This window comes from Lepidochelys kempii, chromosome 14, assembly GCF_965140265.1.
Source record: "Lepidochelys kempii isolate rLepKem1 chromosome 14, rLepKem1.hap2, whole genome shotgun sequence".
In the NCBI taxonomy this organism is placed as follows: Eukaryota; Metazoa; Chordata; order Testudines; family Cheloniidae; genus Lepidochelys; species Lepidochelys kempii.
The window spans coordinates 22,339,657-22,367,152 of NC_133269.1; the positions used below are offsets into that span (position 1 = coordinate 22,339,657).

At 49.3% G+C, this 27,496-nt stretch overlaps 1 protein-coding gene across 9 annotated transcripts in view; it reads left to right on the top strand.

The window, feature by feature from the left end:
• Positions 1-27,496, top strand: part of ARHGAP44 (Rho GTPase activating protein 44) — a 153,030-nt gene that overhangs the window by 74,672 nt on the left and 50,862 nt on the right. For all 9 annotated transcript variants that reach the window (XM_073310157.1, XM_073310155.1, XM_073310163.1 and 6 more), the window contains exons 2-6: positions 15,390-15,429; positions 22,262-22,366; positions 23,441-23,517; positions 24,361-24,472; positions 25,636-25,712. In XM_073310157.1, coding sequence (XP_073166258.1) covers positions 15,390-15,429; positions 22,262-22,366; positions 23,441-23,517; positions 24,361-24,472; positions 25,636-25,712 — 411 coding nt within the window. The remainder of the gene's footprint in view (positions 1-15,389; positions 15,430-22,261; positions 22,367-23,440; positions 23,518-24,360; positions 24,473-25,635; positions 25,713-27,496) is intronic.

The following is a 27,496-nucleotide window of genomic DNA, read 5'->3' on the forward strand; positions in this document are numbered from 1 at the left end:
CCGATTGCTCAGTCCAGATCCTGCAAATCTAGGTTTTCGTGGTTTTTTTGCATGTGGACCTCCCATTGCAGGATCAGGAACCCAGGCTCAGCAGAATCAGGCTCAGGGATAGCAGGGACATTGTAAAATACCATATAGCAGCTGGCTGTTTTCCCCTTCCCCTATCAAGGCTTGATTTCAAACATCTGTGTCTCTTCAGCCAGAATTGAGTCTTTCCCCAGCACAGGGAGCGTTGGATGAGCCTGTTGCACTCAGAAAAGGAGTACTTGTGGCACCTTAGAGACTAACCAATTTATTTGAGCACAAGCTTTCGTGAGCTAAAGCTCACTTCATCGGATGCATACCGTGGAAACTGCAGCAGACATTATATACACACAGAGATCATGAAACAATACCTCCTCCCACCCCACTGTCCTGCTGGTAATAGCTTATCTAAAGTGATCATAAAGTTGGGCCATTTCCAGCACAAATCCAGGTTTTCTCACCCTCCACCCCCCCACACACAAACTCACTCTCCTGCTGGTAATAGCCCATCCAAAGTGACAACTCTCTTCACAATGTGCATGATAATCAAGGTGGGCCATAGCCTGGATTTGTGCTGGAATTCTCACCCGCCGCCCCCCTTTTCCCGGGGACACACACACACAAACTCACTCTCCTGCTGGCAATAGCTCATCCAAACTGACCACTCTCCAAGTTTAAATCCAAGTTTAACCAGAACGTCTGGGGGGGGGGGGGGGGGAGTAGGAAAAAACAAGGGGAAATAGGCTACCTTGCATAATGACTTAGCCACTCCCAGTCTCTATTTAAGCCTAAATTAATAGTATCCAATTTGCAAATGAATTCCAATTCAGCAGTTTCTCGCTGGAGTCTGGATTTGAAGTTTTTTTGTTTTAAGATAGCGACCTTCATGTCTGTGATTGCATGACCAGAGAGATTGAAGTGTTCTCCGACTGGTTTATGAATGTTATTATTCTTGACATCTGATTTGTGTCCATTTATTCTTTTACGTAGAGACTGTCCAGTTTGACCAATGTAAATGGCAGAGGGGCATTGCTGGCACATGATGGCATATATCACATTGGTGGATGTGCAGGTGAACGAGTCTCTGATAGTGTGGCTGATGTTATTAGGCCCTGTGATGGTGTCCCCTGAATAGATATGTGGGCACAGTTGGCAACGGGCTTTGTTGCAAGGATAAGTTCCTGGGTTAGTGGTTCTGTTGTGTGGTATGTGGTTGTTGGTGAGTATTTGCTTCAGGTTGCGGGGCTGTCTGTAGGCAAGGACTGGCCTGTCTTCCAAGATTTGTGAGAGTGTTGGGTCATCCTTTAGGATAGGTTGTAGATCCTTAATAATGCGTTGGAGGGGTTTTAGTTGGGGGCTGAAGGTGACGGCTAGTGGCGTTCTGTTATTTTCTTTGAGAAAGCCTGGATTTGTGCTGGAAATGGCCCACCTTGATTATCATGCACATTGTGAAGAGAGTTGTCTCTTTGGATGGGCTATTACCAGCAGGAGAGTGAGTTTGTGGGGGGGGGGGGTGGAGGGTGAGAAAACCTGGATTTGTGCTGGAAATGGCCCAACTTGATGATCACTTTAGATAAGCTATTACCAGCAGGACAGTGGGGTGGGAGGAGGTATTGTTTCATGATCTCTGTGTGTATATAATGTCTGCTGCAGTTTCCACGGTATGCATCCGATGAAGTGAGCTTTAGCTCACGAAAGCTCGTGCTCAAATAAATTGGTTAGTCTCTAAGGTGCCACAAGTACTCCTTTTCTTTTTGCGAATACAGACTAACACGGCTGTTACTCTGAAACCTGTTGCACTCGTAGCTGGTGAAGTCCCTCTGAGCAACTTTTTCACAGCAGGAGTAGAATTGGTCTTGAAAGCACCCTCTGGCTGGGAAGTGGAGGAGGGAACCTAGGCAGTTACTTGCAAACATTTAGGGTGCAGACACTGCCTGTTGTTGATGTGGGATCCTGAAGGTGGTGGAGAGGTAGAAAGATCGTCTTGTGGCTGAGACTTTGAATCAGCCAATCTGGGTGGGGAATTCAAAGCAGCCTAAGGGAGTCAGCTGCTCAAATCCCATTGAATTTCAATGGGAGTGCAGTGCGTATCTTCTTTAAAGGCTTCTTTAGAAGTCCCAGCCTCTGTGTCCTGTTCCCTCCTGGATTCCCTGCACAGCCCAGACTAATCACTGAAATCCGTGCCTCGCTTTCCCTGTCTGTAAAATAGGGACACACGCCGACCTTGCTGCGAGATGTGTGCCTGAATGTATTAGTGTTTGGGGTGCTCTGGCGTATCCAGAGATGGATGCTGTTAGAGTTCAAAGCGAATTAGTGTTTTTCCTTTTTATGAAGACAAGGGTTACCTGTCAGTGTGGAGTTGATTCCTGGCCCTCTTGGGCAGGGACAAGCAGCCTGGTCAAAATGCATAGGGTTAGTTTGGCCCGAGAAGCAGGGCACATAAGAACTGAGCACAGCAAACTCGTCTCAGCTCTTGTCCTTGTGTGAACCGAATTCCAAAGGGTTTTATTAGGTCAGTTGCTTGCTTCTGAGATTATCCTGTCCCGCATTAGCCTATTGAGTAGGATGGAACTCTCAGTAAAGGAACTGGAGAGAGCCAAAATATGATGCAAGATGGATAAAACTGCAAAGAATATAGTTCATTAGTGGTGCAAATAGCTTCCAAGCCCGGCAAGGTGTAGAAGTTCAGTTGATTTGGAATTTACATTAATGTCTCCAAATTCAACAACCACTGACTTCACCGGCTTACGTTTTAGAGAGAGCCATTTGCCCACATGACTGTATAAACTGACGTACAAATTATATGTAGGAATTGCTTTTCCAGCTACCTCTGGGGTGCAAAACAGCAGTAGTTTAACAGAGTCCAGAAAAGCTGGGTAGCAATTTATGACAGGTGCTGAAGAATTGAAACTACAGTGGGAATTTTGTGCAAAATGTAACCACTAAATTCCAGTGTCTTGCCTGAATTCCAGCTTAACGCCCCCAGTGTAACACACCTAATTAGGGAAGAGCAAGAGGAAATCTGCCCCAACAGGCAGTCCTTCTATCAGCTCCGTGTCCGAACACCAGGCTAGGTGATCTGTATGACTCAGACATACAGTCCATGCTGCCCTGTGAATCACATCATCTTAACATCAAAGGGTGAGGTTTTTGAAAAACACCCAAGGAACTTTGGATCACAAGTCCTCTTGCCTTTCAGTGGGAAAGTCCAGATTGCTGTTTGTTCCTGAACCTGACCTGGTTCCGGACTCTGAGGCTATACAGTCACCTTTCACCACAGCTGGCCGTTCCCGAGTGTATGTCAACTGCCTTTGTGTTCCATTGACTTACAAACGCAATGAGGGGTTATACTGCCCTGTCGCTGACTGCTGTTAGCTGCCTACCAACACACACAGGGAGGAGAGGCGCTGGCATTCTCCAGCGCTGAGCGTCATATAGGCACCTAGAGACAGGCAGATCAATAGAGAGCACGCTGCTTTCTGCTTGTGGGGATGGCGCCGAGAAAGGGGAAGAATTGGCTAGTTTTGTTTCCTTCCGTTGCCAGCTAACATCTCCACCGGCTGCTAGTTTTCCAGGGGTGGCAAGTGCAGTGCAGATGTGACATCCAGATGCAGAGTGGGCACCGTCAAGATACTTTAAAAAATTTGTATCCTCTCTTTATTTGTAAACCTCCACCTGGAGGAGTTTGAAATGAAAATCTGTTCCCTTAGCAACGCTTGTTTCCCTCCCCACAAGTGCTCACAATTTGGCTTCTAACCGGAGGGTCTCTCTTGTGCCTTGGCTCACAGCTGTCTGGGCAGGCTCCTTCCAGGCACGTTGGCGTGCCACTCTCCGAGGTCACTGATGAATTCTGGTAAGAAACCACGGTCCAAAGCCCAGTGAAGTCGTTGTGAACCTTTCCATCAGCCTCAATAGGGTTTGGATTGCGCCCAGGGCTAGAAAGGGGTAGAAAGAGCAGCATTATTGAAACGTATGGTCATAAAATGAATTAAGTGGAAAGAATCACATGGGCCTTGCAAGCAGATATAGGGACAAATGGAAAGTAGGTCAAATTTTGACCTTTGGCCTGAAAAAGATTAGTGTAGGCACAGCCAGGGGAAAGGGTTGCCAGTGGTTAAGGTGCTAGCTTGGGACGTGGGAAATGCAGGGTCAATTCCCTGTTCCTTGGCCAAATAGCTTAGTCTGTCTATCCCCACTGGACAGATGGACAACTGAGGCACAATAGCCCTGCCATATCGCACAGGAGCATTAAAAATTGTGAGATGCTCAGGTACCACAGCAAGGCGAGGTCCATACAAGTACCTAAGACAGCCAGGGCTGAGACCGCCGAACCAAGAATCCTCACTTCCTATTAGGAGAACAAATATTCCTTCCTCAGTTCCAAGTGGGGCCGGGGAGAGGCTGCTCTCAAGGACTTTACTTGTGTCTCTCCCATGGATGCTCTACAGGAGTGACACCACAGCAAGCCTAGTGTGAACGCAGTCCAGCTTATTGTCCTAAGGGTCCATCTGCACTGCACAGTAAGCTGGGCTCTGACTCAGTTTGGAGCCCAAGCCCCGGTCTGTCCAGACACTCATCAGTCTGACTCGAGTCAGCGAGCACTGAGGACCCAGGTCCTAGGACCCTGCTAGGGGTGTGGTCAGAGCCTGAGTCCTGCTACAACTTTGGTCCAGCTCTATCATTGTGCCGTATGGATGCAGGTCATGCTGCAGGCCCAAGCCAGGAGGTCTGCGTAGCGCAATGTGGGTGTGTTGGCACAGCTGGGGGACCCGGGCCCAGCAGTCGTAAGCCCAGATTTACCATGCAGTGCGGACGCTCAAGCGTGGGCTTGGAAACACCAAGTCCACAAACCTGGCTCCCATAGATCTGGGTTTGACACAGTGTAGACGTGCCACCCCCCCAAAGCCCAACAGTGGCTGCACATGGAACATCGCAGTCAGAAGGCGCCAGGGTTGGTGTGGGTGGGAAGCAGGGGAGGGGGCCAGAGAGTAGGGGGTCTATGCCGTGCCTGGAAAAGCAGATTAACCTAGTTACCTGTCCTCCTATAGCAGTTTCTGTACGTCTGGGCTCAGAGTGGCCGTGAGGAGCCCTCTTACCGCAGCACGCTTAGCCCAGGTCTACACTTACTATTTAGCTCAACCGAGCTGCCTTGCTCAGGGGCTTGAAAAATTCCCAACCCCCAGCACTGTGGGTAAGCCAACCTGACCCCCAGCACAGACGCGGCTATGTGGATGGAAGAATGTTGACCTCGCTCCTGCCGCTCGGGGAGGAGGATTACCTCCATCGATGGAGAAGCCCCTTCCGTCACTGGGAGATGTGTCTGTACCACGCAGCGTCATGACGGTGCTTCAGCACCCGTAGTGTAGACGTGCCATCAAACCTTTCCTGTCATGCAGCAAATACAGGGATTAACCTTTTCCTTGCCAATCAGGTGGCACCTTCAGGACTCTGTGGCATTCCCTGAATGAGCCCTGGGGGTCTCCACCCCATGCCTGAAAAAGAACAGCCCTCTGAGGGACAGCACTCGGTGGGTTACTAGGATTAATGTTCAGAAGCAAGAGGGTGTTTATCTATTGGTTAGATAGACTCCTGGGTTCTGTTCCCAACCTTGCCTCTGACCCGCTGTGTGATGGTTGGTAGGTCACTTAACTTCTGTGCCTCAGTTTCCCCACCTGTAAAATGGGGATTAAATCCCCTCAGGGGAGGGGAGATTTCCTACTTCTAAAATGGGGAGCCTCAGATGTGCTGCGCCAGGATGGTTGTTTGTATTTACTGTATCGATCGTGCCTAAACCCACCTTGCTCACTTGCCTTTTAACATCGCAGCTTCCCCTGATGACTGGCTGTCGTGCTGCGGTGGGGAAAGCGCCTCTGAGTACGTAGCTCATTGTTTGAAGGCAATAACACGATGGAGGTGAAGGAAGGACTCAAGTATGACTTGAGCAGGTTACTGTGCATGACTCACCGGGCGCCTGGACTCTGCCTCCTGCTCTTCCTCTGCTCGTTTGTCCGAAGGGGCGCCGAGCTGTGTAGCCACTGCACATCCCTTCCTGCCCAGCTATCCAGCTCCCACAGCGGGAGGCAGAGCTGTGGCCGGTTACCCTTTCAGCTTCATATGTTCCTAAAGAGAGAGGCCTTCTTGAAATAGCCGGGGCTGGAGTAAAACTGGCTGAAGAACGTTTCTGATGATGGGACACGTTTTCATCAGAAAACTTCTGCTCACATTTTCTTTTCCCCGTTTTCTGACCCGCTGCACCCTGGAGCTCTGTGTATTGTAGTTGGGAGTTGCCTACTGTTTTAAAGACAACGGTTGTAAGTGCTCTCAAAACTGCATGCTGGTTTGGATCGTCTTTAAACTTGCTGTGCCTCATACAGAGGTGGGGTAAGATTAGTGGTCCAAGTGTGAGGTCATTTGAGGAAGGGGTTCCTGAAATAGAGCCCCCCTCCCTAAAAAAGGCAGCATTCTTCAAAATCACCTGATTCTTCGAACATTTCTTTACATATAAAAGGAGCCAGGGAAATACCTATATCGAGGGAGCACTTTTCAGGCCTTTCTCATCCATTGTTTATAAGACAATCGGGCACAAATACATGGGTCATTTACAGCTTCGTGAACCAAATGTTTCTTTTGCGCTGGGGTTCAATGGTTATAACTGTGGGATTAATAACACGATGGGTGATGGTAATTTAGTGGGGAAAAGCTGATCCCACAAGCCTCAGAGTGAGCCCAGGGGTCAGACCCCAGCACAATGATGAAACCACATTGGTTGGGGAGGCGATTAGAGCCTCAGTCCTGCAATAGGATCCATGTGGATGGCTCCCTGTGCACACACACAGGTCCAACTGCAGGATCCTTGCCTGGGATCAAGAATACATTAGCCCTGCACCTCTCCAGGGTAGCACAGATACCCCATCACTGATGATAACAGTAATCCCAGCTCTTTTATTGTGAGGTTCATCTGTAGTATCCAAAGTGTTTTACAAAGAAGGTTGGTGTCATTATTCCCATTATTCCCATTATTATTCCCATTTTTACAGATGGGGAAACTGAGGCACAGGGAGGGGCAGTGACCTGCCCAAGGTCACTCAGCAAGCCAGTGGCAGAACCAGGAATAGACCCAGGTCTCCAGAGTCCCAGTGTTCTATCCACTATGACACACTGCCTCTTCTATTAACATCAGAACATTACAGTGGCCATACTGGCTCAGACCAAAGGTCCATCTAGCCCAGCATCCTGTCTTCCAACAGTGGCCACTGCCAGGTGCCCCAGAGGGAATGAACAGAACAGGTAATCATCAAGTGATCCATCCCCTGTCACCCATTCCCAGCTTCTGGCAAACAGAGGCTAGGGACACCATCCTTGCTCATCCTGGCTAATAGCCATTGATAGACCTATCCTCCATGAACTCATCTAGTTCTTTTTTGAACCCTGTTATAGTCTTGGCCTTCACAACATCCTCTGGCAAGGAGTTCCATAGGTTGACACTGCATTGTGTGAAAAATTACTTCCTTTTGTTTGTTTTAAACCTGCTGCCTATTAATGTCATTTGGTGACCCCTAGTTAAATAACACTTCCTTATTTACTTTCACCACACCAGTCATGATTTTATAGACCTTTATCATATCCCCCCTTTGTCGTCTCTTTTCCAAGCTGAAAAGTCCCAGTCTTATTAATCTTTCCTCATATGGCAGCCGTTTCATACCCCTAATAATTTTTGTTGCCCTTTTCTGAACCTTTTCCAATTCTAATATAATTCACCCCCTTTAAGTACTCGCATGTCTCTAATGTGCATGCCGTGGAATGGAACGTGCGCTTGCCAAGACTGAATAAGCTCAATCTTTCTGAATGTCCTTCCTCCTGCCACATTCCACCAATTGTCTGTTACACCCCACCCACTGTAACACATCTGCAGTTAAAGCGTAAGCTCTTCCCGCTAGCGGCTGTGTGCTTTGCTTTGTTCTGTAAAGCACCTGTTTGGGGCACTGTCAAACAAATGAAGAAGATTATGTTCCGGGTGGTAGCTGACTGTTTGTTCCAGCTGGGGAGTGCTTCATTTTTCAGGTTCAGGCTAAGTGCATAGTCCACTCTTTTATATACGTTTTCCATTCTTTGCTATATGGAATATCAGGTGGGGAACATACACAGATGCATTCCCAAGGTATTAATATATCTCTGATACTTACAGCATGGTTAGAGGTTTTGAGGGTATCTGCAGTCCCCAAAGGTAAGGAACCTTTTCGCCAGTTGCAGCTAGCATGACCCAAACCATTGGATGGCCTCGCCTCTTCTCCTAACACCGACACACTGACTGTAATGGCGGGCTCGTCTGGAGCTGTCAGGTTGTGCTCTGTGAATCAGACGCAGCATCAGAGGCGTCCAAGTCCTGGACGGTGTGTTTGCAAAATCAAACTGACACATGGCGACCCGCCGAGCAAAAGGGCCCCATTGCTGAGAAAGCTCAGCGTGCTTCTCTAGCGAGTGGCAGGTGGGTGGCTGGGTGGGCCCCCGGCTTGAAGCGCTGTCTCGTTTTGTTGCACACTGGGACATGGTGGCAAAGGCGCTGCTGCTTCACACCTTTCTTCTGCCTCTCGTAAGTTTCCTTTCGCTTCCCCACCCCAAAGGGTCACGCCCCAGCCTTCCCATTCAGGTCCCACCAGCAGAGACACTTCTGCATCAACCCCAACCCACTGAGTCACCCTGACATCATCGCTGGGAAGGCAGAGAGAATGGGTGAGGATAAATGCATCGAAGTCCGGGTTTCCTCTGTCCTGCTTACTTCTCCAGGCCTGTCCCTTAGCCTGTAAGCTTTATAGGACAGGGGCGCTTTTTATTTGCATCTTGCATAGCACTGAATGCCTCACTGGCTGGTAATAAAGCCCAGGGATAAGTATCCCGAGCTAGGAGCCTGCAGATCTCTGCACCGTGTTAGCCTAGAGCTGGGAGATTGTCTCAAAGGTTCCAGTCCCATAATCAGTGCCACAAGATGGAAAATGCAGTGGTGACGTACTTGTCAGAAGGCTCAGTAGCAGTAAAGCCCGGGGGATACCTGGCGAATCAGCCGTCCTGCTCGTGTTCAGAACTTGGGAGCCAGCTGCTGACTTAGCAGCTGGTGTGAGCGGCGGCTGCATGTTGTTCTGCAGTGTCCTTGCAGAGGCAAATGTTTCTTTTTTCTTTGAAAACTGTTCAGGGAGCCATAAATTAATTCAGCCCTTGACGAATCGTCCAGTGCAGGGGTGGGCAGAGTTTCTGGCCTGAGGGCCACATCGGGTTTTCAAAATTGTATGGAGGGCCGGTTAGGGGAGGCTGTGCTTCCCCTAAACAGCCAGGCGTGGCCCGGCCCCCATCCACTCTTCCTGTCCCCTGACTGCCCCTGGACCCTCTGCCCCTGACTGCCTCCCGCCGCCCCATCCAACCCCCTCCTCCTTCTTGACTGCCCCCCCCGGGCCCCTGCCCCCATTCAACCCCCCTGTTCCCTGCCCTGTGACCGCCCCGACCCCTATCCACACCCCTGCCTACCACCCCAATCTCCCCTGCCCCCTTACCGCGGCACAGCCTGGAGCACCAGGACAGGCAGCCGTGCTGCCCAGCTGGAGCCAGCCATGCCACCGCACAGCACAGAGCACCGGGTCGGGCTGCGGCTCTGCAGCTGCACTGCCTGGCAAGAGCTCGCAGCCCTGTTACCCAGAGCGTTGTGCCGGGGGAACAGCAGGGGAGGGGCCGAGGGCTCGCCTGTGATGTGGCCTGCGGGCCGTAGTTTTCCCACTCTGGTCCAGTGTGTTACCAGGGCATTTAACCTTCCCGCCACCAAAGTATGACATGGCTCTAGGGCAGGGATCGGCAATCTTTGGCACGCAGCCATCAGGGAAATCCGCTGGTGGGCCGGGACGGTTTGTTTACCTGCAGCGTCCGCAGGTTCGGCTGACTGTAGCTCCCACTGGCTGCGGCTCACCATTCCAGGCCAATGGGGGCTGTGGGGAGTGGCGGCTAGCACATCCCTCGGCACATGCTGCTTCCCGCAGCCCCATTGGCATGGAATGGGAAACCGTGGCCAGTGGGAGCTGCGATCGGCCAAACCTGTGGATGCTGCAGGTAAAAATGGTCCAGGCCCGCCAGCGGATTTCCTTGACAGGCCGCGTGCCAAAGGTTGCCAATCCCTGCTCTACGGTTTGGGGAGAGCTGACGAAGGGTGGGTTTAGCAGATATATAGCAGTTGGGAGAGGTAAAGCTTGGGGTGAAGGGGCAGACTTTTCAGCGCTAACGTGCTGTTGAGATGAATGGAGACCATTGAAATCTCTTATGTCCGACAGTCTGCAGGCTCAGGAAAACAGCACTGCACTGGGCCACATTTGGAAGGGTTTCCTTGTGAGGACTACACACTTAGGACGTGAATCTTCCTTCATTGGTGTGAATCGGGAAATCTGTGAAAACAGTGGCAGCTAGATCAGAATCAGACCTTTTTTATATATATTTTTTTCAATAAAGCTTAAATCCCGTTGCTTCTGCTAGCTAAGCCCCACTCACAAATTCTTTCACCCCATTGATGAGTGCATTTGCCAAACCCAGAATTAACTAAAATAAGCTTTATGTGGGGTGTTTCATATTCTGAGAAGATCTTCATCCAGATACGAGGGCCATAAGAATGACCATACTGGGTCAGACCAATGGTCCATCTAGCCCAATATCCTTGTCCACCTTCAGTGGCCAATGCCAGATGCTTCATAGGGAATGAACAGAATAGGGTAACTTGTCGAGTGATCCACCCCCTGTTTTCCAGTCTCAGCTTCCAGCAATCAGAGGCTTAGGGACACCGAGAGAATGTGGGTGCATCCCTAACCTTCTTGGCTAATAGCTATTGATGAACCTATTCTCGAACATATCTAATTCATTTTTGAACCCAGTTATACTTTTGGCCTTCACAGCATCCCCTGGCTATGAGTTCCACAGGTTGATTGTGCGTTGTGTGAAGAAATATTTCCCTTCGTTTGTTTTAAACTTGCTGCCTATTAAATTAATTGTCCCTGGTTCTTCTGTTATGGGAAGGGGTAAATGTTTAAAGCCACGGGGTGGGTTAAATTGCCTTCTCTTGTACTTAAAGGAGTGGTTAATAAGAGACAGCCCTGGCTTGCAATGAAACTCAGCTCTTAGCTCTGTGCAGTTGAAGGGAAAGCAACACACGGCAAGCTGTCTTAAGACAGGCAGTAGGACAGTAGAAAAGAGTAAACGCTGTTTTGGTTGGTGGGTTAAAGGTAATAGAGTTGATATAATGGGCTTACGTACGGCCTTTGACTTAGTGCCACACAACACTGATTACAAAACTAGAACAATATAAAATAAAAATGGCACGTATTAAACAGAATAAAAACTGGCTGATAGGTCTCAAACCATAATTGTAAATGGGAAATCGTTGAGCTGGTGTGTTTCTAGCCCCAATGAACTGGAAGAAAACATAAAATCATCACTGATAAAGCTTGCAGACCAATCTTACTTAATGTTTTCGTTCATGACCTTGGCACAAAAAGTGGGAGAGTGCGAATAAAACTTGCGGATGACACAGTTAGGAGGCGTTGCTGACGTGGAGGAGGACCAGACTGTCATACAAGAAGATTTGGAGGACCTTGAAAACTGGAGTAATAGAAATGGGATGAAATTAAATAGTGCAAAGTGCTAATGCATGGACTTAGGGACCAACAAGAAGAATTTGTGCTGTAAGCTGGGGATGTATCAGTTGGAAGCGAGAGAGGAGGAGAAAGACCTGGCTGTATTGTATTTACAGGATGACTGTGAGCTGCCAATGTGATGCAGCCGTGAAAAAGGCTAATGTAGTCCTAGGATGCATCATGCTAGATCTTTCCACTAGAGATAAGGAAGTGTTATGAACATTGTACAAGGCGCTGGTGAGACCTTATCTGGAATACTGTGTGCAATTCTGGTCTCCCATGTTTAAGAAAGATTCATTCAAACTGGAACAGGTTGAGAGAAGGGCTGTTACAATGATCCAAGGAATGGAAAACCTGCCTTATGAGAAGAGACTCAAGGAGCTTGGCATGTTTAGCCTAGCCAAATGAAGGTTATGGGGAGATAGGATTGCTCTCTCTAAATACATCAGAGGGATAAATACCAGGGTGGGAGGGGCGTTATTTAAGGTAAGCACCAATGTGGACACCAGAACAAATGGATATAAACTGGCCACCAACAAGTTTAGGTTTGAAATTAGACAAAGGTTTCTAACCATCAGAGGAGTGAAGTTCTGGAATAGCCTCCCAAGGGGAGCAGTGGGGGCAAAAAACCAAACTGGCTTCAGGACTGAACTGGATATGGTTATGAAGGGGATGATATGATGAGACTGCCTCCGATGGCATGTAGCCAGTCTGTGACTGCTAGCAGTAAATATCCCCAAAGGCTGGAGATGGGACACTAGCTGGGGAGAGCTCTGAGTTACTACAGAGAGTTCTTTCCCAGGTGTCTGGCTGGTGTGTCTTACTGACCTGCTCTGGGTTTAATTCATCTCCATATTTGGGGTCGAAGTGTTTGGGCCTGGTAGGGGATTATCAGACCTAGCTGGGAAGAGGTCAGGTGATTTCTACAAAGGCCTGATGGGCTGAGTTGAAGGAAGAGTTGCAGGGAGGACGTTGGCTCCTGGGACAGGCCCCGGAGGAGGGGAAGGAGCCCCTGCAGCCCGCGGTGGTCGGGGGAGTAGATTTGTTGTGTTGGAAGAGTAAGCTGTGTCCTGAAGGAAGGACTTGCACAGACTTGACGTGGCACTAGCTCTGCCTGGGCAGGGGAGACAGGCCAGCAGCCTACGGGGGGCTTGTTCTCTTTTGAATATTGAGCTTAGTGATGGTGAAATGGCTGAATTTTGGCCTCCCTCTGTTTGAGCTCAAGACCACTATGGCATGGGCAGGGCATCTGCTGCCCTTCCAAACTGCCTCCGTCTACGGGGTCCTCTCTAGTGACTCAATGTTTGTCCTTCCCGCTGAGATGCCCCACAGTGCAAACTGCTATCATGGCATGTGGACGCCTGATGGAAGCTCACCAACTCCTTTCCTGCAGGCCACCCATGAGCAGTAGCAAAGGGAAATAGGGTTTAGCAAGGCTGATTTCAGCCCAGGGATTCTGCGTTCTTCTTCCCTGCCGTGGTTCCCGGGCGCTCCCTATGCAGGTTTGAGCGAGGAACCACACACCGCTGTGGTTTACCACGTTTGTTTTTTACAGAACTGTGCTGTAGGCCAAGGGAATGCAGATTCTGAGCAAATGTAGAAGATAAATTCCAGCAGTCCTGGTATTTATCAGCATGCAGGGGAATATCCGCCAACCCTTCTCTATTAGTGCACGGAGGTGGGTGTTTTGGAAGAGCTGTTTTGAGGGGCAAGGGAATAATGCTGGCACAACCCAGCTTGTGCTATGCAACTAACTTGCTTTGGGACCTTGGATGAGTCTCTGTGCCTCAGTTTCCCCATCTGCAAAATGGGGAAATACTTTATCTTGCCAGGGGGCTTAATCATCAATGGTTTTAAAAGGGCTTTGACGTTCTCTCATGAAAGGAACTTTACAGTGTCAAGGTAATATCAGGTGTCTCTGGGCTTGGCACTTTCCTCTAGCCTGAGCCAATGACACTCTGGAGATCAAGCTAGCTGCTTTGCTGCCTCCATGAGTCAGAATCATTCTTCCCAAGACAGCTCGGCTCCATTCTGTGACCTCAGAATGGGCCCATCAAGAGTTCCTTCAAGCTCTTTGGTGTGTTCGGAGCTGTGTTTTAGCTCAGCCTGTAAAGAAAGGGAGGTTGGAGCGTTGTGTTCAAGTGTTTCCCATTTCCTCCCCTAAAAAGACGTGCAGATATCACTCGCCTTAGTCGGACTCCGGTGCAGCAGAAATACAGCCCGCAGCCTCTTGGGGGGCCCAGGAGACAAGGAAGCAAAAGTGATAAATCTGGGTTACTGGGACTGTTGCGCACAGTAGGTAGCAGGCTGGATTTCCCCAGGTAGGGATCAGTGGCTTGTTCTATACAGCACAGCTGGCTACTCTGCTGCATTGCTTAGGGTGTCCCACCAAACACGGGATTCAGCTGTGGTTTCCAGGGTAGCACTTGTCATGGTTATCGGGTGAGCTGCTCCTCTGTCACCCTCTGGTATCTCAGTGCACATCCTCAGATGTCAGGCCTTTCTGCCTTCTGGGCTGGAATCATGCGAATCTCCCACCCTCAGACCAGACCCTGGGCTACCAGACCCTGTGGATCAGCCAGGCTTACCCAGCGGGTCTGCCTGCATTCAGGCACGTGCAGCCCTTCCCTTCAGGAGTCTGTGACCATGGTCAGTACAGTGACTGGACAGCCTGCATGAACCACAGTGTTGATAGAGCATTTAGAGACAAAGATCTTAAAACAATAAGCAGTCACCATGCATGTTTCTCTTACCTATACACCTCCCATCCCCGCAGGTCCAGCCGCTTCAGACCCCATAGGAGGTGCCTGTGTCACTCTTTCCCAAAATGCTCTCCAACAGCTACCCCCCATGGAAAGAGAGCCTTGTTTTGTCCAGTCAGAGATCCCTTCTCCTGGTCAGTTCCTAGGCTTTGGCCCTGCTTGTCCAAACTGGTCCAGAAGGTCAAGACAGAGCCCTCAGAGCCAGTGGCTCTGCCATTGTCCTGTAACAGCCCTCAAGTGTTTACTGTGGGGTCATCATCATGTTCCCATTACACCTCTGGCGTTTAGGGCAGCGACGAAGCTCCTTCACTCCTGTCTGTTTCTGGAAAGTCTTTCAGTGGTTCCCCAGCTGTGCCCCAGGTTTTTCAGCTCGGCTTCCACAGCTCTCCTCCATGTTGTTTTCGGGCGGCCTTGTTTTCGCTTGCCTTCAGGTGTCCATCTTATTGCTACTCTGCTGATTAAATCAGTTTCCATCCGAAGCACGTGGCTATTTCATCTCCAGTGCCTCGTGGCAAGGATGGTGCTCAGATCCTCTTGGCTGCATTGTGTCAATAGATCTTGGGTTGAGATTGTTCTGGGCCAAAAGATACGGAGGATTTTTCTGAGGCGGGTTGTATGGAATGACGGCAGTTCGGACATATCTTACTTTACTGTGGGGTGGCTTATCTTAATCTCTTGTTTCCCATTGCTTCTTTTCCCAACAGCCTTGTTGATTTAACCCAATATACAGTGAACAGCCCAATAACCAGGCCAATTCACGGTATTCATAAATCGTTACAGGGCAGCTCCACATGTGTCCGGGTGCTCTCCAAAGCCTGACCCCTGCATGCATCATGTGGATGTCTCTGGGTGGGATGCCACCTGGGTTTGTAGCTAGTTATCAATTTTTTTTTTAATTTATTTTTTTTGTCTGCATCGCAACTAACACTTTTTTTCCCCCTTGTAGAGCTGAAAAAACAGAAGTCCTGAGTGAAGATCTCTTGCAGGTAAATTGACTCTCTTTCCTGACAGCTGGCGACCACAGTCTGAGACCTGCTTAAGGAGGTCTATTCCCCCCCCCCCCCCCCCCAGAGAGGCAGGCTTGTCTGGTGGTTAGGGCACTAGCCTAGGACTTGGGAGGCCTGGATTTAAGTCCACAGCTTGAATAGATTTAAGGTGTGACCTTGTACTGGTTATATAGTCTCTCTGGGACAAACCCATCACTAGCAAGCGGGAGGGCTCATTTTACTCCCCATTCCATAGCTGATTGTAGGGGGAGCTCTGCTGGAGTAAAGCGCATCTCTCTGCAATGCACGCTGTTTGGAAGACTGCTCATTCGTCTCCCTATACGGGCACAAAGCATTTGCTCTCAAGGTTGGAGTCAGGTCATGTACAATCAGATCAAGGACTGCTTCAAAGGTCAGCTTCAAGATGAAGCATCCGATGAAGTGAGCTGTAGCTCAAGAAAGCTTATGCTCAGATAAATTTGTTAGTCTCTAAGGTGCCACAAGTCCTCCTTTACTTTTTTCAAGATGACAGTAACCAATCCTGCCTGCCCTGTTTGCAGCTGTATTTGTTGCCTTTATGCACAAACCGGGTTGAATCAGCTGCATGTTGTTCTGTTGTGGGTTCGCGGGCTTCGCTCAGTTTGGTGATGTGGATTTTCGTTTCACATTCTAAAAGGAAATAGAGTTTTCAGAGGCGTTCGCCGCTGACCTAACTCTGCTCCCACTTAAGTCAATGGTGCTGTTGACTTGCATAGAAACCAAGTTAAGCCAACGCTTGAGCACTTTTGGAAATCCCACCTAGCATCTTGCATGGCATTAGCACTGATGCTGGGGTCATAAGGCTCGATAAGATGTCTCTGCTGTTCACGTGCTGTTAATAGAGTAATATAAAATGCCAGCCCCACTCCCTGCATTGGGAGAATTTTGTTCGATGTGCATTCTGCACACTTCCACATTCTGTGTATGTGGGTTGTTGTTGAAGACTGGTTAATGAGAGCAGAGGGAATAAAACCTATCCTAACGCATTGCAATGGGATGTGCCTTGATGAAAGTGACAGTGCTACTAACTGGGCTATTGACGACGAGTATGCAAGCGTATGCCTGGCTCACAGAAGTGTGGCTACGGGATGGGGATGGTTTGAGAGGATTCCAGCAGAGGTAACTTTAGACCACACTGAAACTTGAGGCTTTATTTTTGTGTCAACAGCAATATTACTGCTTGCAGCATGTCATTCTGTTTACTTTTCATGTTACAGTAGTGGGGGGGGGCGGAGAGGCTCCCACATCATAGGTCGGAATCCCATTGTGCTAGGTGCTGTACAAACCTAAGAGAGATGATTCCTGGCCCAAAGAGTTTACAAACACAGGAGTAAATTCCCTGGCTTTTATATTGCATCTATCTAATCTTCTCTAAGCATCTGTACCGTGTTCATACACCGATCTCTTTTGTCTGACAAGAAACATCTCCACAAGGAAGAAGTCAAACTCTTGGGAAACAATGATGCCACTTCTACAGACATGTTCCTGTTGTTAAAGGGAAAAGAAACAGATTTAATGTCTACACAGGAATTTCTTTAGAAACGGTTAAAAGTGTTTTTCCAGGGGTTCCTGGAGATGCCATCACTTCCTCTTCTAATCACATCGCTACACACACAAGCCATCTCAGTTTTTCAGGTGATGAAGAAGTAGGAAAGTGCAAGGTGGAAGTGAGAGAACATGTGTGCCCCTTAGTACACGGGTGCACTGACCTGTGTCATTTGGGACTATTGCTTAACAACGGTCCGAGCGCCCTGTGCATGTCAACCGTTCCGTCCTCTGCTGAGTCCTGTGAAGGAAAAATCTATGGCATGAAACTTTCCTGCAAAATTCACTGCTGTGTGCGTGGCATTCTTTGCTCAGGAGACGCATGTGACTGAGTCAGCTTAAAGGAGTAACCGAGGCCTTTGCCTGGGAGTGTTTCCAAGTGGTTTGGAGAAATCCAACATGCTTTACCCTTTTATAGCCCATTTCCTTTTAGGATCTGTCGCGGATCCACAGGATCCGGTCTCTGCCCCAGTCCGGAGCCAGTCCCTTGGGCGTGACCCTGTTAGTGTGCCAGACCCCAGGAGCCACACAGTTCCACAGGGCGGGACCACTCCAAAACTGGGTCTTCGGGTGCCAGCCTTCCCTGTCAGACAGTATCCATGGCTCCCTGCAGCGAGTCCAGCCAGGCCACACTCCTGTGGGAGGCTTGGGGCACGTCTACACTTCAAATGCTGGATTGGTGCAGCTGTGCTGCTGTAGCGCTTTAATGGAAACGCTCTAAGCCGATGGGAGAGAGCTCTCCCGTCGGCGTAGTTAATCCCCCGCCCTGAGAGGCCATAGGTATGTCAACGGGAGACATAGCGCTGTCTACACAGGGGTTAGGCTGGTATAACTATGTCACACAGGGGGGTGGATTTTTCACACCCGTGAGCGCTGTATTTATACCGATACAGGGCTCTAGTGTAGACCAGACCTTGTTCTTTATCTCGTCGGAATGCAGTGCTCTCAGGGGGTATTTGCACTGACACCAGGCAGTCTTTTCAAAACAAGGTAGAGATTAGTCTCCGGGTCAGAGAATCTGGGAATTCTTTGGTTAGCACAGACCAGCAAAGGTTAGGGCACAGTCCATGCTAGCTATAGCCATGCTGCTGTAGGAACCATCTCCCCTCCTTTCTTTGTCCCACGTAAGAGTCCCATGTCTCTGGGTATGTCTACATAGCAATTAACACTGCCCCCCGGGCCAGCCTGGTCAGCTCTGAGGCTGTAAAATTGCAGTGTAGACATTTGGGCTCAGGCTGTACCCTGAACTCTGGAACCACATGATGGGGGAGGATCCCAGAGCCTGGACTCCAGCCTGAATCTGAATGTCTATACTGCAGTTTTACAGTCCCACTGGGTGTTTAAGTGCTGTGTAGCCATACCCTCTGAGAGATGAGATAGCCATCTCGCTCCTTTCCCCTTGTTCTCCAGCTAGGGGCCTTTGCTCCACTTCCCTGCAGGGAAGGTGGGAGGATGTGGGGAAGCTCCTTTTTCTCAGATGTTAGTCACAAGGTGTGAATGTCCTGGCCACTGGGGTCTCCATTGTCTCTTCTGGATCCTCCATGCACTTGTGTAGCCTTTACTCCATGTGTTAATGACTCTGGTTTCCAGCCAGGCAGCTGTGTGAGTCCCACACCTTGTCCCTTCCCTTTACACTCAGTGCACAGCAATACAAAGCCCACTGGTAAACTGAGGCATGCACAGGAATCATAAAAATATTACCAAAATTCCCACATTTATCACAGGCTCTCAAAGCACTTTTAGAATATCTTTCCATGCCTCAGAACATATGAGGTGGATTCCAGTAAGTGTTATTCTACGTATTTTTCAGATGGGGAAACTGAGGCGCAGACAGGTTAAGTGACTTGCTCAACGTCACGCAGGAAGTCAGTGGCAGAGCCAGGCATTGAACCCAAGTTCTAGGCTAGTGCTCTAACCACTAGACCAATTCTATATTTTAGTTCGTGTGCCTTCCCTGTGCCACCTAGAACCAAATCCAAACCAAAAGGGAGAGCTATGAGCAAAGGGAAATGGTTCTCCCTTCTCATTGTAAACAGTTCCTCAGGTTTGCTGAGAGGGGAGGCAGCTGTTTACAGCCAGCAGATACAGCCCATGGAACACGGCCCCGTTTTACTCATAGAAAGCTGAAGCTCTCTCATCCTACAACCATCAGCCAGTGTCAATACATCCAGTTCACATTGACTCTAGGGTCCTGATCCAGGTCACACTGAAGTTCATGCAGGGACTCCTAGACCTGAAGAGGGAGCTGGATGCTAAATGAACGTGCTTCACATGCACATTGTTTCTCATCACAACCAGAAATAGAGAAATTCTTGGCAGAGTCCAGATCCTCTTTGGAGGCTGTTAGATCTTTGGGAATCTTGCAGGCTAATCTGACATTTAAAGACCAAATTCTGTTCTCAGTTACACCAATATAAAGTTGGATTAAGTCCATAGACGTCTGTGGTGTTAACTGGCTTTATGCTGGCACTGGTGAGAGCAGAGTTTGGCCTCAATAGGATAGGGGGTGGGGATTTTTGTACCTTTCAAGAGTGGCATGCAATTTTGCAGAGAAAATAATGAAAGCCTCCATTCCAGTTTATCCAAAGATCTAATTTTCTTCTTAGGTGACTATCCCAAGAGAGAATGAGGAACAGTGCATCCACTTTCTTCCTTAATGTAATATCTAGTACCTCTCTTCCAACATGCACTTATGTGCACCGTACCTACCTCCTGAATATAATATCTGGAACCTCCCTTCCAACACACATGCACCATCCCCAACCAGGATCCCATCTCTGTATTGAGCCGGGATGAAGGTTACGATAGCTGCACAGCAGTGCATTTTCCATGAAGAGTTTGTAGAGTGATGATCCATGGGCTTATGTAGAGCAGTCTATCCTCAAACTATCCTCCCAACCCTCTGCTTCCACCCAGATGCTCAAATTGAACTCTTTCCTTTAAATCCCGTAGGCCTGCTGGTGTCTCTGGAGTTGCAGCACTTTCCCTAATGCCCAAGAGATGAAGAAAGTTACTTTTTCCATGTTGTTTTCCGAGATTTTGATCGTTCTGCCCCACTTCACATTTTCCCAGAGCCACCAAGCTTCAGTTTTCAAAAGTTCTTGTTTACTTATATTTAGTAAATTACCTTGCTGAGTGTTCAGATAACGTTTTCAGTGTGTCCGAGCCGGGGCCTCACATGCCAGTCTTCAGCTTGACTCTCAGCTGCTCCCCAGCAAGATATTGGGAGAAACAGAAAGCTCCATAGCCTCACCTGCCTCTCCTGGGGAATAAAGAGCACAAGCTGTAACCCCATGTATTACATTAGGTAGATATCGGAGGGGTCACCGTGTTAATCTGTATCCACAAAATCAACGAGGAGTCCGGTGGCACCTTAAAAACTAACAGATTTATTTGGGCTTGGGGTTTTTTTACCCACGAAAGTTTATGCCCAAATAAATCTGTTAGTCTTTAAGCTTCCACTGGACTCCTCATTGTTTTTAGTAGGCAGATGTTCATGTTAATAATAAGTTAGTCTGTGTGCAAATATGAGGCTGTCTATTAAACTAAGGCAGTGTAGCGGAAGACACACACACAGAGGCATGAGTGTGCGTGTTTGTATGTACTGTTAATGTACATGTTACTAAATAAACCACAGCATTAAATTGCTTTTACTTTCAATACACTGACTTTTCTCTCTTTTATACTCTTTTCTCTTCTCTCTCTCTGTATCAACCCCGATATTTACCCAGAAAACTGTGAAGTTAATTTTTTGCACTGATTTTAACCTGTTTTTTTTTTAAATTTCATAATAAACACTGATACATTTCTGGGAAATTTGAAACCAAATGCAAACTGAAAGTGAAGGGCCTTGTTTCTGTGGTAACAGGAGCCCTATCTGGATCTGAGCTAGATAGCAAATGCTGCCCTGGAGTTGCTAATGGGGGACCCAGGGATGCGATTCAAATTCTCTGGGACTGCCTTTAGTTTGTTGGGGTTCCCTTCCTTTCTAGGAGGCATAGCTTTTTGGATCAGAGAAATATTTAAAGTGAATGTGTTGTTTGTCAGGTGTTTGCTCCCATTGCCCCCCTTCCAACAGTATCTGCTTCAAATACAAACCTGTGTGGAAATTCACACACAAGTGAGATGATAGAGGTGTTGTCGTGGAATAGAAGAGCAAAGAGTAAGCACTGGCAACGTCTCCCAGTCTTTTACCTGATCTCTCTACATAGTTCTGTCACCATGGTCTCTCCTCTGCCTCTCTCATCTCAGCTGTTCCGGAATCTGGGCAGTCACGCCATCTTCTGAATGAGGCGTAGTATAGAGGTTGTCACCTCTTGTGGTCATTTAGATTCATAGATTTTGAGGGACCATTAAACCATCGAGTCTGGCCTCCTGGATAGCACAAGGCTAAGAGTCCAAAAACTTGTGTCTGACCAGAGCATCCACTCTGGATGTGAAGACTCCAGGAGCTGGAGAGTCCATCACTTTCCTTGACAGTTTGTTCCAAAGGTTAATCACCCTTTATTAAGAGCCCAAACAGTAACGGATTCCTCATGTCATGGCCAAATTCTGTTTTGGGAAACTACATTCTGATTATCTAAACTTCCCTCTCCTGTCCTAAATGATACAATAGGGATTGTGTGGTGTTACACAGGTGCTGGGCTCTACTCCAGAGGTGGCTGCATTTCCATGAGCGCTAAATGATCCCTCTCTGTACAGCCTGTAGCAGTGTTTTGGGATCCATTAGGATTAAAATACTATATAAATGTCCGATGTAAGTTACATGGAATGTTCTATCTTATCCCTGAACACTTATTTCCTATATTATTAAAAGGTTGCATTAATTTGTGTGAATGAACTGAACAATACAGTCTGCGAATGACTGTGCATCAATAAATACCCCCTTAGGAAGTAAATGTGTAACCAGGAGCAGCAGCAGTGAGCCCAATTCTCAATCCTGCTTACAATTTCCTTGCACAAAACCCCCGCAAAAGCTGCTCTCGGTGCACGTTATGGCACCAATGCTGCACCATGTATCTCGTAAGGAACAACGGGACATACGACTTCATAAGGTCTAGCGCAGTCTCTTTCTTTGAAGTGGGGAGCTGTGCTCAGGGTCACGGCGGCGGGCTTCAAGGGGCAATGTTCTGTCTGTGGGACGAGGGACAGGTGGGGAAGGGACAGCTGTCCTCGGATTGTTTTTCACAGCTGGTGCGCTGGCGGCTGTTGCTTTGATGTGCGGCCAACTGTGTCCGTCCATCTGCAGGTGGAGAAGCGGTTGGAGTTGGTGAAGCAGGTCTCCCACAGCACTCACAAGAAGCTGACAGCCTGTCTGCAGGGGCAGCAAGGCGTGGATGCTGACAAGCGCTCAGTAAGTGGCTGAGTTAAGAATTTGGGCTGTAAGCAGCCAGATGTTAAGCACGGGATGTGTCAGGGCTCAGGCTCTAGAGGGAGTCTGTAGAAAACTGAAAAGTCTTCTTAATGCATGTGTAAATGAATCAATCCTCCATATATTTCTATGACCTTAAGTTGGCTGTGGGGGGAGGGGTCGCACAGCATGCGTTGGAATGTATCTGGCCCATAGGGTGTGTGTGTATTAAATCATTCAGCTGGGTGTGAATCCCTGCCGAGCTCTGCCTGCGTGTCAAGCTGCCGCTCTCTGCTGTGTGATTGCAGACTGACTTCATCTTTGCTTTTTCTCCACCGGCGTCAGGGACGCAGGCCAGAGAGAGTGGGAGGGAGAATGCTGAGTGAAGCAGAAGTGAAATGCCATCAGCAGAGCTTCCTCCTGTCAAACGTCACCGGGACTAGCCTGTTCTCCTCCGTTGCCTGCTCTCTGCCAAACCTGTGTGTGTTTGGGGCAGGATGAGGGCTGGGGAGCTTTGCCTGCAGCTCTCTCGCCTTCCTGTGGGGGGCGCTTCCCTCCCATGGCAGCTGTGTGACCATGGGCAGCCACGTCCCTGCAGAGCATGGGGTCGGAGGTCAGATTTAGGTACTAAACCAGAGCCTGTTGGGTAATGCATCGGCAGCATTAGTGCTCCCCGTAGGGCTGGGTGGTTGGGATGGGCCTGGACCATGAACCTCAGTGCTCGGTCCCAGCTCACACATCCCCAGGGTGCCGGGGTCATGGGGGCGTTGACTGGGGGCTGGTTCTTTCATACGTCTTTGCTGCACCGTTTAAGGTGCGAGCAGTTGTCTTGTCCTGCAGCCTTCAGGCTGTGTGGGCTCCTCACTGGCCTGCTAACCAGCCAGGCCAAGGCAGGGAGCTGAGAGACCCTTTCACCAGGAATGGGCACGCACCCCCCAAACCAGTCCTGGTCTCTGTAGCCCAGCCCCTCCCTGCCCACCTGGAGGTGGCACTAGAATTGAATCTCAGATTGCAGGCCATGTGAGAATCCTGCTCTCCGTTGGACAGTCATTCATGCCCAGCATGCTTCCTTTGCAGAAAAAGTTACCTTTGACGACACTGGCCCAGTGCTTAACGGAAGGCTCCGCCATTTTAGGGGACGACTCTCTACTGGGGTAAGAAGCTCTAAGTAGACTGTGGTCCACTGCATGCTCCAGGCTCTCCCCTTCCTGGCTACTTGCCTCATGGCTGACAGCCTTGCAAAGTGGGTGTGAAATGCTAGCAAAGCAGGCTGGCTCCCCAGGCTTCTCCTGGCTACAGTGCGGGGGTTGATGAGCGGCAGGCGAGCAGCGCCCTCATGGGCTGTTTCTGCTCACTCCCTGTCCAGTCCCACTGCCCCCCCTTGATGTGGGGGTGCGGCAGAGGGGGACAGCCTCTGGCTAGGCTCTTCTCCCCTCCAGCAGGCTTCGAAGGGGCAACCATACCTGCAGAGGGAGACTAGAGTCCCAGAAACCTGCAGGCCATGGCTCTTCCTGCTCCCACCCTGCTGACCCACCCCCTGACAGGTCATGGTACACCCTTGGGTGTCTCTACAACCTTCCTAGAAGGGATGCTGCCTCCTGTCCTGACTTTCTACCCCCAGTCACACAGGGTGTCCTCCACTCCCTCAACCCCCAGGGACGCCTGTCGGGTGACCCTTAACCATCTACACTGAAGACCATGAATGACACCCCTATTGGGTATTGCTGCCCTTCACCCCCTGCCCCAGAGCTGGCTGAGGCGTGTGGCACAAGGCCTCGCTCTCATCCTGCCATGCCTTTGTCTGCAGGCCAGTGCATTCACGCAGAAAATGTCAGCGAGCGCCCTTGCGTCCAGTCCCATCCCTGTGGTGCACAAGCCGCCAAGTTGCACTTCTTAATGTCTCAGTTGCACAGCTCGTGTGAGTGCACATGGGGTGGGGGGGGGGCACTGGAGTTGGGTTTTCACGCCGTGTCTCTCCCATCTCTTCCCTTCTGCAGGAAGATGCTCAAACTATGCGGCGAGGCGGAGGATAAACTAGCCCAGGAGCTCATCCATTTCGAGCTGGAAGTAGAACGGGATGTGATCGAGCCTCTGTTTGTGCTAGCTGAGGTAAGGGGGATCGAGGCGCTGAGAGCCAGCAGCAGGGCTGGCAAGGTGTGCGACACCGACCCCTCTGGCCGGTGCATGGAGCAGCGGTGATGAGCTCTGCTGAATGGAGTCACTCCCCTTCAGCGGTGCCTTTCAGGGTGGGGTTCCACACGCTTTTTTGGGATGGGGTGACTACGTCTGCCCTCCGTATTCAAGATGTGGGCATACCGTGGATTTATATAGAGGCAATACGATATTTTCTGTCTTATTATCTATCCCTTTCCTAATGATTCCCAACATTCTGTTCGCTTTTTTTCACTGCCGCTCATTAGGATTCTTCCTTGTGTCCTAGGCTGGGGTTCCCAGCTAATGGTACACGTTCTCCAAAGGGCTTTTTGATGAGGGATCTAGGCTCCCCATCTCTACCTTGCAGCCCGATCCTAAGAGCCTAGCATATACAGAACTCTTGGTGGCTTCAATGGGCATCCCACGCATGGAATGAATTACAGATCAGGCCTGGAACAACAAGCCTTTGTGCTGGGTCTCTGGGTGCTGACACTGCCCATCTCGCCTTCCTGGTCTGCAAAGGCACTTGTGCTGTTCTAGGCAGCCTTAGGTCACGGTTATGGGGGTGAGGGACGGGGGCCTTCAACTTGCCTTTTTTGTAATTGTTAATTCAGGGCATTTTTGCAAGTGCTCCCCTGTGCTCTGCCAGGGAGCCTGGGCTGCTCAGTGAAATGCGGCTGCTACTGTGGCTTTACATCTCCGGCAAGCCAGGCAGACAGACGCGTGCAAAATGCCCCTGATTCTACAGTGCATCTGCGCTGTTCTTCTTGCAAGGGTTCTGCATCCCAAAGACCCATTCCAACAAATGAACGGTGAATAGAGCATAGAACTGGGAACCTGTTTTACTCTGATTTCATTGTCTCACTTTTCCGAGTGGGGGCAGACCCCAGTGGCAGAGCCTCCCGTGAGCATGCCAGTCTCACCATGACTGGCAGGCTGCCCGCATTGGGGGTCAATGTGTGACCAATTGAACGGGAGGCACTGAGCAGTGGCTGGGGCGGCAAAGGTCTTCCCTTGTGGACAGGTGCAGTCGCCCCACGAGGTTGGAAGCGCCTGTTCTGGGCGGTTGACAGCGGCAGCCCGCGCTCCAGCTGTGGTGTTTTGTCTCCTTGCTGCAGGTGGAAATCCCAAATATCCAAAAACAGAGGAAGCATTTAGCAAAATTAGTCCTGGACATGGATTCCTCACGGACAAGGTAGGAAGCATCGTCTCGGTCGGTCTCCCTCCAGCTGGCTTTGCTGCCCAGCCGGTTTTCCTCTTTCAATGACTTTGGAAAAATGATTTTCGAAGCAACTTCTGTAGTTGTTAAGAAATGTTCCCGAGTGAATTACGGCTGATTTCAGAGCAGTGGATTGACAGCTCCGAAGCGAGAAGTGCTTTGTTTGTCCAGACAGCATGGATAGTTTAGGCAGCAGTGGTGCACGTTTCTTCCATGTCACCCCACCACTGGGCCTCAGTCTTGGCCCACAATGACCATGTGTTTCAGTCTGTGTCACCCATTCACTCCTTGGCCCATCAGCTGAGAGAGCCAAGCAGGTGCCCCAATGGGTGCCGTGCCTATCGGTGGATTTGGTGAGGTGACAGAGGACTGAGACGCTCACCACCTCATTCTGTCTAGGCCTCCAGAGCTAAATAAAACAATCAGGATGCATTGACTGGTCAGTCTCTGCCATTAAATCTATCAGATCCAGCCTGAATCCGTCCCATCAGCCTGGCTCAGCTTTTACCACACAGAGTATTTTTGATTTTCTGTCTAAAGACACCTACGGGGGAGTATGGTGTGGGGGATTCCACTTTACTTAGGACTAGTTAGTATCGATTTTCCATCATGATCACTCTACTGAGAAGTTTATTTTTATGTGTCTATTTACTTCATCTTAATTTGTAGAACAGTTGAGAAGGTTGCTTTGGAGTCTCCATTAGCGTTGGGTGTGTTCACATGCATCATTCCAATGCACTAGCCGTGCCCAGCTGTCCTGCCCCACCGTGTGTTATCACCACTAGGAGTACCTGGCAGGGGCTGTCGATCTGTCCCGGTGAATGACAGGTGCAGTCAATGGGTCCATGTCAGGCCACCAGCAAATGCCCTGGAGTCAGGTTAAGCAATGAGCCAGCATTTCAGTTTCCATCTGAAAAATATGCAGATTCCTTTCCTTGCACGCTGTCTTCAAAACGGGATTATTTGTTTGTTGCACAAGTCTGGTTCTTCTCCATTTTGGTGAGGCCTTGCATAGCCAGGCAGGGATTCGTCACAAAGTAGACTCCTACCGCTTTATTGGAGCGTTGCTAAGCCCTAGCTAGCACAGCCAGAGGTGTGGATGGGCCAGCATGTTCCATCAGAAACCTAGCTTTCCTGGAGGTTATACTATGAGCAGAAACACATTTTGCCTGAGTCTGGAGTTTTCCGGAGGTGATTTGTTTTCAACTTTTTTTTTTTAAATGAAAAGAGAGCAGGGTGATGAGAAATTTGATGTGGCTGGATTTTAAAAGGATGCTAACCACATAAAAATCCTATTTAAAAAAATTAGTCCAGTACGTTATTTGCAAATGCTGTCCATTATTAAGAATGCAATATTTTTTAACAAATTGTAGTTTATTGTTCCCCTTTTATGCAGGTTGTTATTATTGTCGCCCTGAGAGGTGTGCTAGGCACATCGCAAAGCAAATAGAAAGGCTTGTTCCCTACCCAGCTTTCAGTGATCCTGATCAGGTCACTTTCTGTTTGCTGTCCGTCAGACGAGCAGGCTGGTGAGGAGGTTTTGTTCAGGGGGCTACAGGAAAATGTGAAAACTTTTTTTTTTTTTTTATCCTTTCCAAATCCTTTCCAAAATGGGATCTTTCTCTTCAGACTCTTCTCTGGAACCTCCCACCCCAGCCTATCATAGTTTTATTTTTATTTCAAACTAGATGTTTTTGAAACGTGCTGGAATAGTCCAGAGCGTCCCTGGAACCTCCACCAGGTCTAGAACGAACTAGGAC